General features: G+C 35.5%; 1 protein-coding gene across 2 annotated transcripts in view; it reads left to right on the top strand.

The window, feature by feature from the left end:
- The window catches only part of LOC149833224 (calcium-dependent lipid-binding family protein), a 226,229-nt gene that overhangs the window by 146,220 nt on the left and 65,368 nt on the right, over nucleotides 1-14,641 (top strand). For both annotated transcript variants that reach the window (XM_090015000.1, XM_090015001.1), the window contains one exon: nucleotides 14,296-14,591. In XM_090015000.1, coding sequence (XP_089871126.1) covers nucleotides 14,296-14,591 — 296 coding nt within the window. The remainder of the gene's footprint in view (nucleotides 1-14,295; nucleotides 14,592-14,641) is intronic.

Genomic DNA, 14,641 nt, shown 5'->3' with positions numbered 1-14,641 from the left:
GTGCTTCCCGCTTCTTAAAATTTTGAAAGTGCTTCACTTCTTGCTTCCGCTTCCCGAATCGCTTCCCCGACTGGCAACTCTAGTCTAGTCTACTCTTGTCTCTTGTGCAAACATGTGGCAAAAATCCTGAAGCAAGTTTGTCATGTTTTTGATGATCAACAAGAAGTGGTACACTTGCATAAGAGACATACAGAGTTTGTCACGGGGGCAATCACTAGAGTTCAGGTAGCGGTTGATGGTGAGGTCATTGAAAAAATATTGGGAGGGATATACATTGGGATCAGTCTAAAGTACTTAATTGCAATCTCCTTGAAGACTTAAGTGAAAAGAATCTCGTGCAGAGATGTACAAGGGATGGCTCATGGATATAGTAAGTTACTTTGTGGGGATTCCTTTATGTTGAATTAGGATTTCTTCCTATTCTTCTCAGTGAACCTTTAAAGGTGCTTATCATGGAAATCACCTTCTTGGGGGATATTAGAGATTTTCTTTGCTCATTAAGGTGCCATACTTTGATTGGAAATTGGTTTGAGGCTTGTTGTTCTTCATAAAAGCTAAGTTGAATGAAGATAAGGAAAAGACATAACAAGTGCATACATGTTGAATATAAGAGTTACAAAATATTGGAGAAAGCTTGCGAGTTGTCAACTCAAAGGGGTAATTCGTGGTGTCAAAATGTGTTACATTGAATTTTTTTCATAGAGAGAATTATATAGATTGTGCTTTTAAGAGTGACTATCTGAATCTCATTGTTATGTCCCCAAGAAGAGAATATTCAAAGAGGCATGCCTGAGATGCTTCTGAAGGCTGTTTGAGAGACTATGTTGACACAACCCAGGAAGGGGATTGGGAGATGTTGTTAGATGATTACTTGTCATTTGGGAAAGAAATTGTAACATGCCTCCATATGATTCTCATGGGTCAATGATGGTCTCGTGGATAGATCGCCCTGGTTGTCCAAGTCAGTTGGTTGGGTTTCTGGTTTGCAAACACCTTCTAATGGCAGTTGCACTCGCCAAACCTATCAGAATGATAACTGCAAAGTTTCTTCAGCTGGTAGTAAAGTAGCCCAACAACACTCATGGCCTGCACTGGACATGTTGGATTACCAAAGAGTATCTAGCTTCACAGGGTTAACAATTTGGCGATTAGGCTAATGCATCTTGATTGGAGGAGTATCTGGCGACCATTGAGAGTTTTAGCTCATAATTCTATGAGATTTAGGTTGCGGGTTCTAGGTTCAATGGTTTGAACCAATATCATGTTATATTTGTGGAATTGTGATCAGCTTTGCCCAACCCAATTGGCGAGTCCTTCCTAGACATGTCCCTTAGTCTAGTCAAATTAGGAATTTCTAAAAGGCCTCATACAAAAGGGACTTTACAATTACTTTTTCAAGTGGGTCTCTTTGCACCCCTACAAACATCTCTCTTATGCACTCAATGGCAAGCACAAGGAACCCTTAGCACTGCAACTTGCCTGTCGGAGATGGCACTAATGTGGAGCTAGGAACGGATGGAGGTGTTGCAAGATTGTTCACGGAGGATTATCTCGAGGAGTTGTAGGTAGGGACCCTAAGACCACTAGCAAGTACCACGATCACACGAATACTTTTAGATGCTTCTTCACGAACACAATTACTTTCCTCAAGACCGACAGTACTATAGCTCTGATATCATGTAATGAAATGAGCGAAAAATAAATACAAGTCAACTAAGGGTGTAACGCCCCAAAATTTCAAACTTGTGAACCTTTCAGGAAACAAGCAAGAGACTAGAAAAAAATCTCTTTCCTTCAGAGTTTGTTTATGAATTCAGTGGAAGACTATTCTTTTGTTAAATTCAGAAAGGCAAGCTGACAACTTTGGGCACGTTAGCTAAAAGAACCAAAACGCACAATCCATGTTACTTGCAAAACACTTGGAAAAGCCACTTTCATTTAAGAAGTTCCCCAAATAGTACAAAATTCGGATATCCAAGGGAAAATCTGTTTCAAAATCCAAAAAGTCCAGGACACGAGCTAAGAGCAGGAAGAGAAAATCTTGAAGTCATCGCACCATCGCTCGTAGTATACCTAATCATCACCTGTACCCATAGAATGGGTTAGTTTCGCGAAAAACTAATAGGTGCACAAGAGAGACTACAGTAAACTGAATTAAGAGTATTTAATTCAGCATGCTAAGCAGTTTAAAGCAGATATGCAGTTAAACAGGTAAGCAGTGCAAAACAGGTAAGCAGTGTAACTGTCAAAACGCAGCATGACGATTCATTTGATCGTAAGCTGTGAACTACCACGCAACAAGCAAGTCTCATGACCCATCAACCAGTGTAAACAGATTTTATGTTTCGATAATTTCTGGTTTGCGGGTACGCACAGACAAATCGTAGAAACAACTGAGACTAGTTCAGACGTCTGTTATTTTATGTATTTTCAATAACCCGAATAGCTAGTTGAGTTCGCTCCTAAAGGGACGGATTTAGCCGAGAGAGGATTCTCTAAAGGCAAGATTTGAAAACGGAAAGATTTGGACCCATTCATATTAGGACTGGAATCGGGTCAGACATAACTTCATAGGCAGCTTTAGTCCAATCCAATTGGCTATACGAACAAGAAAATGTGGATCACCTTAATAACGCCATCACACCTGCCTTGGATGTCGTTCATCTTAAAAATGAATGACACTCATCAAAACAGTAAACAAGCTCATTGTGAGCTGTTTATTTTAAACCATTCCGACATCGAAAAAATGAGGGCCCATCCAAGTGATAAAGCACCTCAATAGTATAGGTTTTGGATGTCGTTCATCTTGAGATCAACGGCATCCAGAAGTGCTCTGGATGCTGTCTCATGTACAATATGATCGGAACTGCAGACAGCTAGAACAATCTACGTTACAATGGAGGCTCTGCTTGTTTGGCAGGAGCGCTTAGTGTACGTCACCTTGTGTTGGGACGTTGCAAGTTTGAATCCCAATGGTATAGTTGTATAACTGAAAAGAGTCTGCCTAACCTCAGCTTTTTCTGTCGAAAAAAAATAAATATTATGAGTCGTTTGAATTTACCACAACTTCGTTATAAATGTAAAATCTTCGATGGAATTGTAAAATATTTAAAATGTCAGCGTTTCTTAACATGATTTAATCACAATTTAACGGAGTTTTTATTTCTCTTGGGTCTTATTTGTGTCGCAATATTTTCAACGTAATTTGGATATACCGATATTTTCGACATCTACTCATCTTTTAAAATTTATTCATGCGATTTTTCTTTGCCAACAAAATCCTGATAATGAAATTTGAGACCTAGGTATCAACGGGGTGAATTCATACAAGTGTTAGACCTGTTTAGCCCACTTTTCTACAAATGGGTCTGACATAATTGCAAGATCCAAAATCCAGGTACTTGGCAACGGATGCATCCAACTTCTGCAGAAGTCCATGGGATCTACCACCTAGGATAATGTCTGATAGTCCCTTCCCCTAACTCCAATGACTAGGGAGGTCGGATCTTTGCCCGTGGGGTTGTTGTTAACAACCTATCCATTGGAGTTCTGCATCAATCCATCCTCTCCTTTGACAGAAACACAAGGGCGAATGAGTGCGTCAGGGGTAAATTAACTAACGACTCATTTTATATGCTCTAGTCTTTTGACCAAATGAGCATCTTGCCTGTGAAGGCGATCTCATTTTTATGTGTTTACAACATTGTGCATTTAGCACTGTTCGAGGCCGCGCGACCGTTGTTAAATTATGTAATCAAACTTGTAATTTCGTATATATATTTTATATATATAAGGTAATACATATACATATATATAATATATGTATATGTATTTACCAATTATATATATAAAATATATATAGTCATAGTAAGGGTAGTTTAGAAATTTTACACATTCTTTTTCGAGAATATGTTTTTTGTATTTTCTTTTTTTCTTTTTTCTTTATTTTTGCTTTTGCATTTAATGCATTGTACATGCATTGGGAGGGGCCCAACCCACTAGTCGTTGGACCCCTCCAACGGTCACATTTGTGACCGTTGGAGGGGCTCCAACGACTATGTGGAGCCCCTCCCAAGGCCTCCTCCAAAGCCCTATTTATATGGGCAGCTCCTCTTGTATTTCTTCAAGGGATTTGGGATTATAGCCCAACCTCTTTAGTGTTTATGAAACTTATGGGTGCAAGTGCACATTTGTGATTCGGTGTGTTGTGTTTGTTGTGCACAAGTGTTCTTGGGTGTGTATGTTCACACATTTATTCGTAAGGTTGTTGCATTATCGACTAAAGTATCTTGTTGAAGATACTTTTACAACAGGTAGGGGCGAAGCCCCTGCCTGATGTCGGGGGGAGAGGAGGGGGGCTTTGCCCCTTCCAGCCGAAAAGCAAAGAGGCAAGGGCTAGGCCTCTGTCCGTTAGCCACAAATGGGGTGGCAAGGGGCTTCGCCCCTGCCTACTGTTAAAATGTAACTTTTCATATATATATATATATATATATATATATATATATATATATAGAGAGAGAGAGAGAGAGAGAGAGAGAGATGTACATATATACTATGTATATATGTACATATATATCTCTATACATATACAAATATATATATTGACATATCATTGTAAAACCCGATAAGGGTGCTTTTGTCTTTTTTCTTTTTACATATATTTCAATTGAAATATGGTTGTATTTTTTACATTTTATTTTTCTTATTTTTATTTCTTTCTTTTTTTCTCTTTTGATTACAAAATAGAAGGACCATTGGGGTCCCCACCCTTCTAGTCGTTGGGGCCCCAACGGTCATTAATATGACCGTTGGGGCTCCCAACGACTAGAAGGGAGCCCCAATGGCCCCTCTCTCTCATTTGTTCTCCCTCTATATATTTGAGGGCTCACCCTCTTGTATAATAAGGGTTTTTACCCCCTTCCACATAATGAAGATGTAGCCTTTGTGGCTTTGCCCCTTCGTGGGTTTATATGTTGGCACATTACGTGCTTTTGTTTACCCATTAGTGGGTGTGTGTATTCACACTTCATGTGCACATTTTTTGGTTCATTATTGAACCTAATGTATTCAAAGTCGTTTCCTTAGATGGTATCAGAGCTCGGTTGGGATCAGGTTGTTCTTTGTTGTATCGGGAAGCATGTTATTCAAGAAATTTCAAAGAAAAATGGTGAAGGTTTCATTTCTCTCACTCTTTTCTTTCTTAAAGTTATTCAGTATGCATTTCATTCCTTTAAGTGTCGTGCATTATGAAGAATTAGATATGTTTTGCATATGTGTTCTCTTTGTCATTATGAGTTTGGATTCTTAACATTCCATTGAACTCTTTTCGTATATTATACCTTTTCGTATGTCTTTTGAAATTTTTTAAAACCGATGAACTTGTTTTTTCGAAAAATTAAATATATGATTGCTCAAAACATTCTTTAATGGGTCGGTAAAAATTTATGACCATTGAAGTTTTGAACTTATATTTTATACCTAATTTTTTTTATAAGAATACCTTTTATATGAAAGGTAAGTCTTTAAGAAAGTTATGTTAAAATGTTTATGAGATATGTAGTGTTAAACTATTGATCACATACTCTTCTACACTCTCATCATAGTTGATTGGTTCGTATTGAAGGTATGTGTTTATCCACTAAAAAGTCCTATATGAGGCTTCTCATAATATCGTGTGTTTCTTTGAAAAATGATTGACATATATTATCTATGAAAAATTCTTAATTAAGTTTTGATTCCCCTACCTAATGTGTCCTTCATATGAGCAATATTTGATTAAGAAGGCATCTTATAATACCGGTTGAATTAAGTTTTTAAAATAATCTTATGAAATATGGTTATTCTCTTTGCATCTTTTTACTCTTAAAAGATTCCTCAATTTAATCTCAAGTGTGTGTTTCATTATAAAATTTATGGTCTTCATTAATGTTTGGTGCATACTTATTGCTTTAGGAGTTGGTTATAACGTTTTAAGTCATATGTTTTTGATAAAATTATGAATTTCTCCTCATCAATAAATGTTTGATTTATGTCATAGTGCAATCTTATTATTCTTCTTTGTTGGGATTTCTCCCACTTTAATGAAGTTTTTTTTTTTCGTGTGTACCCTCCTTTGGGGATTATGTGTTTGAACTCTCTTTGAGAGGCCTTTCGGTCCTTGTAATCTTCTTATGAGTATATACTCTTTGTGAAGATTTCATGGTTGGTGTGAGAAGATTGATTGTGAACATCATTTTTAAAGTTACAATAGTTTGAGTTTAATTAAGTCATGTTTTTGATAAAATTATGAATTTCTCCTTATCAATAAATGTTTGATTTATGCCATAGTGCAATCTTATTATTCTTGTTTGTTGGGATTTCTCCCACTTTAATGAAGTTTTTCTTTTTTTCGTGTGTACCCTCCTTTGGGGATTATGTGTTTGAACTCTCTTTGAGAGGTCTTTCGGTCCTTATAATCTTCTTATGAGTATATACTCTTTGTGTAGATTTCATGGTTGTTGTGAGAAGATTGGTTGTGAATATCATTTTTAAAGTTACAATAATGGTTTTCATGACGTTTCTTAATATTTTATGTTGTGTTTGTGGCATAAATAAGTCTTTTGATATAAATGACTTCTTTTTGAAGATTTGATCATGATTAAGCATAATTCGTGTTTATGCAAAATTATTGTTATAAGACATATTGTTGTGATTGATTATGTTGGATCTTTATTTGGAAAATGTTTTCTTAAAGTGTTTTTTGCCTTTTTATGGCATTTATATTTATTCATCACAGGTTGTTTTTTGATGCATCATTTGTTTGGCCTTATTATTGTTTTTTTAGAGATGTTTGTTGAGGTGAGTTATGGGCACCTCGTGTTATGTCATTCTAGGTTGTCAACTTGTAGTTTACCCTAAAATGACTTGTTATGTGATCTCTAATTATGAGTGTGTCACTCATTTATTTTTGGCTATTGTTTGTATGGATGCTCTTAATTATGTGAACCTGTGACGGATATATGATGGTTGAAACCTTAAATGTTTTAAGGTATATTAAAATCAATGTTTTATTTATTATATATTTGTCATTACAAGTCTTATTGTCTCAAAAGTCTTCTTCTTTTATAACTCTTATCTAAGTGTCATCATATGTAGACAAGTTTTTTATTACACCTTTGTGTGTTGGTAGCCCTTTGTTGGCTTTGTTCTCTTGCTCTAGTAGTTGAACACACTTTTCTTGAGTGTTATTATATGTAGACAAGGCACGTCGATTCACACCATGGTGTGTGATTTTAGTCCATGTTGACATTTGTGTCCTTGTTCTAGTCGCTGAGATGTATGCCCATGGTTGGCTACTTTCACTCATTTCAAGTGTCATTTTATGTAGACAAGAGATGTAGTGTGTTTTAACCCATGGTTGGCTTGATACTCTTGTTCTCGTAGTTGAACATACTTGATTTTGAGTGTTTTTTTACGAAGACAAAAGATGCTTTTGGTCCATATTGGCGTGTATTCTCTTGTTTTTGTCGTTGATACACTCATTTCAAGTATTATTACATGTAGACAAGAGGTGTTTATACACACCTTTGTGTGTGTCTTTTGGCCTTTAATGACATTATGATTATGTTTTTGTTCTAGTAGCTTATACACTTGATTTGTGGGTTTTGGCTGACTAATGAGGTAATTGCTTGTAGTGGATGAACTATTGTTGAAATTTGTGAAATTTCATTCATATTTTGTCTTTTAAAAATACAAGTGAATCATATCATTAATATGCATATTTTAAAATCAAATTGATTTTTTTGCATTTAATCTATATATTAAGTGCTTATGGTTTTGGCCACCTTTGTATTTGATATGCAAAATGAGTTTTTGTAATTGCAATCATTTGAGTGAGATGTTTCTAAATGTGTAAGGTTCTCTACTCAAATAACACTCATTATTTTGCCTCTTAAGTGGACTTAAAACCTTTTGAACTCTTGTGTTTTATAACTCCTTTTATGCTCTTGAGCATTTCCTTCTTGAAATCGCTTTCAAAAGAATTGCTAAAATCAATAACACATGTCTTTCTATCTTGTAAGCTCAAGTAATATTACTTGACTAAAGTATGATTGAAGCATGTTCATTAATTACTCTTTTAAGTATTGATTCATTTCATGATATTATATGCATATGCTCATTATGGCCTTTAGGCCTTCATTCAATAAATTATGTGCAACTTATGCCTCTTCGTAGGCTTCTTGTGGTGTCCCTTAGTGGACCATTATGTTATTTCTCATTATGAGGTTATGTTTGTCCAATGTTGGACCTTATGAATGCATTATGCATTCTTGTAATTCGTTTCGGCTCACTCTTTAACATGGTATATGATTATGAAAATTGGTTTTCTAAAATCATTTTGCATACATAAGTAATTATATTGTTCTGTCAAATCATGTGCTTCAAATAAAATAATTATGTTTTTACTATGCATAGAATATCTTTTTGCACCATTACTTTTGGATGAATCATATGATATGGTTTTTGGTTAATTCATCTTGTTTGAAATATTTCACTTGGTTAAAGTGCAAATATATCTTTTACTTGGACCTTTTTTTGGTTTGTCTCACAGGATCTTGAAGATAAGATGAAAAGAAGTACCTTGGATAGATCATAGAAGATGCTCTCCATTAAAGTCAATTAGAGGAAGATATTTGTAAAGCTCCATGGCATCCTTACTGAAGATTCTTGAAGCCTTGAAGATTTTTCCTCGTGTATTCTTCAATCTTTTCGTTTCCCCTCACAAAGACTGAGGGGGGGTGTTAAAATGTAACTTTTCATATATATAAATATATATATATATATATATATATATTCATATATATATATAGAGAGATATGTACATATATATCTCTATACATATACAAATATATATATTCACATATCATTGTAAAACCCGATAAAGGTACTTTTGTCTTTTTTCCTTTTACACATATTTCAATTGAAATATGGCTGTATTTTTTACATTTTATTTTTCTTATTTTTATTTCTTTCTTTTTTTCTCTTTTGATTACAAAATAGAAGGACCATTGGGGGGCCCAGCCTTCTAGTTGTTGGGGCCCCAACGATCATTAATATGACCGTTGGGGCTCCCAATGACTAGAAGGGAGCCCCAATGGCCCCTCTCTCTTATTTGTTCTCCCTCTATATATTTGAGGGCTCACTTTCTTGTAGAATAAGGGTTTTTACCCCCTTCCACATAATGAAGATGTAGCCTTTGTGGCTTTGCCCCTTCATGGGTTTATGTGTTGGCACATTACGTGCTTTTGTTTACCCATTAGTGGGTGTGTGTATTCACACTTCATGTGCACATTTATTGGTTCATTATTGAACCTAATGTATTCAAAGTTGTTTCCTTACATGGTATCAGAGCTCGGTTGGGATCAAGTTGTTCTTTGTTGCATCAGGAAGCGTGCTATTCAAGAAATTTTAAAGAAAAATGGTGAAGGCTTCATTTCTCTCACTCTTTTCTTTCTTAAAGTTATTTGGTATGCATTCTATTCCTTTAAGTGTCGTGTATTATGAAGAATTAGATATGTTTTGCATATGTGTTCTTTAAAAGGAGTCGCAGGGAGGGGGCTCGGCCCCCTCCCTGCGCAACGGAGAGGTGAGGGAGAAAGAGAGATGGAAAGAAAAGGAGAAGAGGCGTACCTGGGGGTCGCCGATGGCGGTGATGTTGCTGGCGCGAAGAAACGAGAGAGACAAATTCGGGGACAAGAGGGTGAGAGAGAGAGAGACGAGGGGAAGGAGGTTTCAAGAAACCTCCCCCCTTGCCTTGCTGTCCTTAAAGGGCGCGAGGGAGGCGGTGCCTCCATTGGGTTCGGGTCGGGTCTGGATCCGACCCGAATCCAAGTTATAATTTTTTTCCCCGGTTTTACAAATGGCATACAAACATACAATACAATGTGCACAACTACAAATCCACTTAAGGATAACACTATAAGCCAAATAGGTCTTGCAACATAATGTAAAAATGTAGATTTTATTGATAAAATGCTTAGTGAGAAGCATAAAATAAATGGGGACATTGTGTCCCTATATATATACAACAACACAAAAGAGGGAGCCTTGGGAGTTCCCAACATCTCTATGGGTAATCCCCATGTAGCCCCTATGGCTATATATACATTTATTTAAAAAAGTAAAAAACTATCTAACTAACCTATTCCTATTGAACTAACCTAGTTACATAATGTGAAATGACCAAAATGCCCTTGTTGGGCATTATATATATATATATATATATATATATATATATATATATATATATGTATGTATGTATTTTTTTAACAGTTTTGTCCCTTCACCTTGAGTAAAAGTATTTGCATGTTGGTAACTGTAATGAAGAATATTATAAGCACCAACAATGCAAAGAACTCTTTAAAAGAGTCAAGCAAAGAGCCAAGAGCACAAGCACAAGCACGTAAAGTGCATAAATAACCCACTAAGGGGGTAAAGTGCCTAAAAGGCAAAGGCATTATTATTGAAGAAAAGAAATAAGTGGGCTTAAAAACCCATACCTTTACAAGAGGGAAAGCCCTCTATTTATAGAGGAGCAAAGCACTAAGAGAGGGGCCACAAGGGGCTCCCTTCTAGTCGTTAGGAGCCCAAACGGTCATAAATGTGACCGTTGGGGCCCCAACGACTAGATGGGTGGGGCCCCTTGATGGTCCTATTACAATAGAAATAAGAAAGAAAGAAAAAAGGAAAAAACAGAAAAATAAAAAAGAAAGGGAAAAACCTAAAAAGAAAATGTACAGACAATTTACCAAAATACCCCTATCGGGTATTTGAATGTTCAGAAAATTGAAAAGAGATATATGTATATATATATATAAGTATATGTATATATATATATATATATATATTTATATATACATATTTTAACAGTAACTTGGTATATTTGGACAAGATAATTTCACAATATAACCTCAAATAAAGTTCATCAGCTACCTACTTTATGCTACATCTCATGTTTCTTGAAGATGATGAATCTACTGAGTATATGATGTCTTATTGCTCCTTTTTCTGACAATTATTTATGGCAGCATGGCCAGACCTAAATATGATTTTACCATTAATTGGCTGTACTAGAGAGTGTTGTAAAAATCATATTGGAACCCATATCGGAATGGTCAGGGGATATGGACGACTGGTGTTGTATCATATCATATCATAAGATACAGAGAAAACTGATGCTTAAAATTTTTCGAAAAAAATAAAAAAAAAATTTAAATCAATCAAAGAAAATTAAAAATCATAGAATACAAGAAAAAAGTAAATTTAGCCTTAAGATCAACCAAACATAGATGTAACGTTAACATCAAGTAAACTAGTAATGTTTGTTAAAATGTATATATTATATATTTTTTTAACTATTTTATTATTGTAATAGTTTTGCCCATGTAGGGGCATTTTGGTCATTTGTATACATGTAATAAGCACTGCCCATTAGGGAAAGTTTTTGTCTCTTTTTATTTTATTTTTTTATGTTAAAGAGTCATTTCCCTTTTTCATATGGGCTTATTGGACTTTGTCCAATATGGTCGTTGGGAGCATCCCAACGACTATGGCCTTCTATGGTCTATATAAAGGGGCTAAAACCCTTCTTATTTTTTAATGCTTTTTCTAAGCATTCTATCTCAATAAAGGATTATTTTTTATGTTTTTTTGTGTTCTTTTATGTGTGCCCTTTGGTGCCTTTTGTGATCTTATGTATGTGCCATTAATTGGCTTGTGTTTTGTCCCTTTGTGGAATTGTGTTTGTGCACATTTAGGCTCTTTGTAGTCATTCTTTGCACTTGTGTGCTTGTGTATTGCCTTTGGCATTGTATTGTCCCTTGTAGGACTTGTGCTTGGGCACATTGTAGTTTGCTTTCTGCTTTATTTCATTAGCATCGAGACCCGAGGATCTGAAAGAGAGTGAGCCCAAGACCAAGGCCAAGCCGAGAAAGACAGAAAAATGAGAAGGGGTGCTTCATCTCCTCCAACTTCAATCTCGCACAAATCAAGCTTTCGCGCTTGATTTTGGTGTTTAGAGCAAAAAAAGAGTGGTTTAGGACATAAATGAGTAAATTGAGCTCAAGATCACTCTCAGAGCTCAAGGTTGGCAAAAACCCTAATGTTTGAGGTTGATTTGATCTCAAGAGGCTATGGATATGCTTGAAAACTAAGTCACACGGACTCGGCTAAAAGGTCGACACACTCATGTCGATCGTACTTGACACGGGTGCAGACACGGCTACGACTTTGGACACGGGGCGGACACGGTTAACCAAGTGTCAGACTCGGTCAACGCATCGGAGCCGAGTCCGTCTAAATTTTGGACTCGGTCAACTTTGACCAAGTCTATTGTTGTTCATGTTTTAAGGCAAAAGACGTATAAAAACTAAAAAAACAATCGATCTTTTTATATATTTTTTTTAAATATATATATATAGTCGTGTCTCCTAATGTGCACAACTTTGAAAACGAGGTTTAGAGAGAGCGAGGTGGTCAAAAAGTAGGGTCAAAATGAACCTTGGGGCCTTAAAAAGGCCTCTATAAGTGGCTGGTCTCTACTTTTCCGGCACTGAAAAAGTTAAAAAAAAAAGTTGTGTAATAGAGGGTGTATTGTACAATACACCCTGCATCATATGATATGGTCCAATACGGACCTATGATCTTTGACTTACCGATACATGAGGTAATAACGTAAAGGTTCTTGCATCAATGCTGCAATACAGCATAATTGTATTGTACGATACAATTTGTTATCGATAACAATGCTAGAGAGGTTTTGCTTGGTCCATGAATCTTGAGAAAGTGCAAGTGCCGGTCACTGAAATGCATCAAACTATACAAAAGGATATCCAAGTTTGTGCCGTGAAATAATGGACCAACTGCAATATTTCCTCGATAGGCCATTTGAGAATAGGAAAAAATGTTAATTGAAAACATTCTACTTCATTTGTATTTCATCAATGACTCCTTGTCATTGTTATTTCTCAAAAACAAAATTACTTTGAAAAATATGGTAACAATGAGTCATTCCCTGAGAAAATTTCCAAAAGTGTGAACCTTTTCATTTCACTCTCTCCATTTTTGTTGTAGCTATGTTAGCTTGTTGTTGTCGCTTGTACATTGTACCATCAGGATTGCATATGTGTTGACTATATATGGTGTGTTCTAACTCATTTCATTGCACATATATTTTGATGTAATAATATAGTCACAATATGAAACCTGCACTTTACATGACAATCAGCTTAAATTGGAATAGTGCACTATCCTTGCATGGTTGCACCATGCCTCACTGTTTCGACTATAATATCAACAAGATTTTCTCAAGAATTTAAAAGTAAATGGTTTACGCTTGAGAAATTATTGGTTTAATATTAGGATATTCTAAAATTGAAAATAAAAACTATTTTTTTCATTTTCCTATTTTCGATGTATTGAAATTATTGGCATAAACTGCAAGGCATGATTAGCTTCAAAATCTATAATAGGGTTGTTAAAAACAAATATTATGCTTCAGTTATGCTGCAATTATTCTTAGGATAAGTGTTTCTCCTTTTCCACGAATTAAATTCTAGTTCATGGATTAGTGTCCATATAGGCTTATAATCTGCTATGCATCTTTTTACAAAAGATTAGTAGCATACTTGGTACAAGGCACCTTGTAAGCCAAAAGAGTTTTCGCAGTGGACCAAGCTCCTTTTCTTGAAACTTCTTGAGAAGACAGTTTCACATCATGAATATGTTTTTCAGAATTTCTTATAATAACCATATAATTGACTTATTCAAGAGTTGCTATAATATGACAAATCTCTTTAATTATAAATAAGAAATTTTCACTTGGCTGCAAAGTAAACATTGTTCATGAGTAACTTGACAGAAACTCTCCAACCAGGCAAATGAAGCCTACTTTAGACCATAAATAGGTTCTCTAGGTAAAAATATTTTCCCTCTGAGATCCCTTTCATGATACCTTGATGTTTGCTCAATATATACTTATGTAAATCCCCATGAAGAAAACTAGGGATTCCTCCTCTCTAAAATTGGTTCTATGTTTTTTATTGTGCTAACTCAAATGACTGTTATTTTAAATAATGCTTGCGCAGATTTTGCGGGGCTGTGATGTTAACATTTCTGTCAGGCAGTTATAATCCTTTCTTTATGTTTTCTGGCTTATGTGCTCCTGCACTAATCTTGAGTATGGTTGTTCATGTGGAAGTATTTGTTGCCAGGAAGCTTGTATTGTTTCTTACACTGACACATTGTCAAAATTTCTAGGTTTGCTTCGAAAGGAAATGATACTTGGGTAAGGGCTCTTATAAAGGATCTCAGCATTGAAGCAGGTTCAGGTCTTGTTGTCCTTGATCCAGTTGATATATCAGGAGGATACACTTCAGTCAATGACAAGACAAATATATCAGTGCAGTCAACTGATATATGTATCCATTTGTCCTTAAATGTTATTTCATTGGTGCTGCACCTGCAAAATCAAGCCGTTGCTGCACTTCAGATTGGGAATAACAATCTTCTAGCGGCATGCACACATTTTGATCAAATTTGGGTGTCGGAAAAAGGTTTGCTAACTCATATTGTTACTATTTTTCAAATAATGCCGTTCAATGAA

The sequence above is a fragment of the Nuphar pumila genome, chromosome 7 (assembly GCF_984573655.1).
Source record: "Nuphar pumila chromosome 7, dmNupPumi1.hap1.1, whole genome shotgun sequence".
Taxonomy (NCBI): domain Eukaryota; kingdom Viridiplantae; phylum Streptophyta; class Magnoliopsida; order Nymphaeales; family Nymphaeaceae; genus Nuphar; species Nuphar pumila.
The sequence above is the reverse complement of the archived record's forward strand: the minus strand, read 5'-3'. Positions and strand labels throughout refer to the sequence as shown.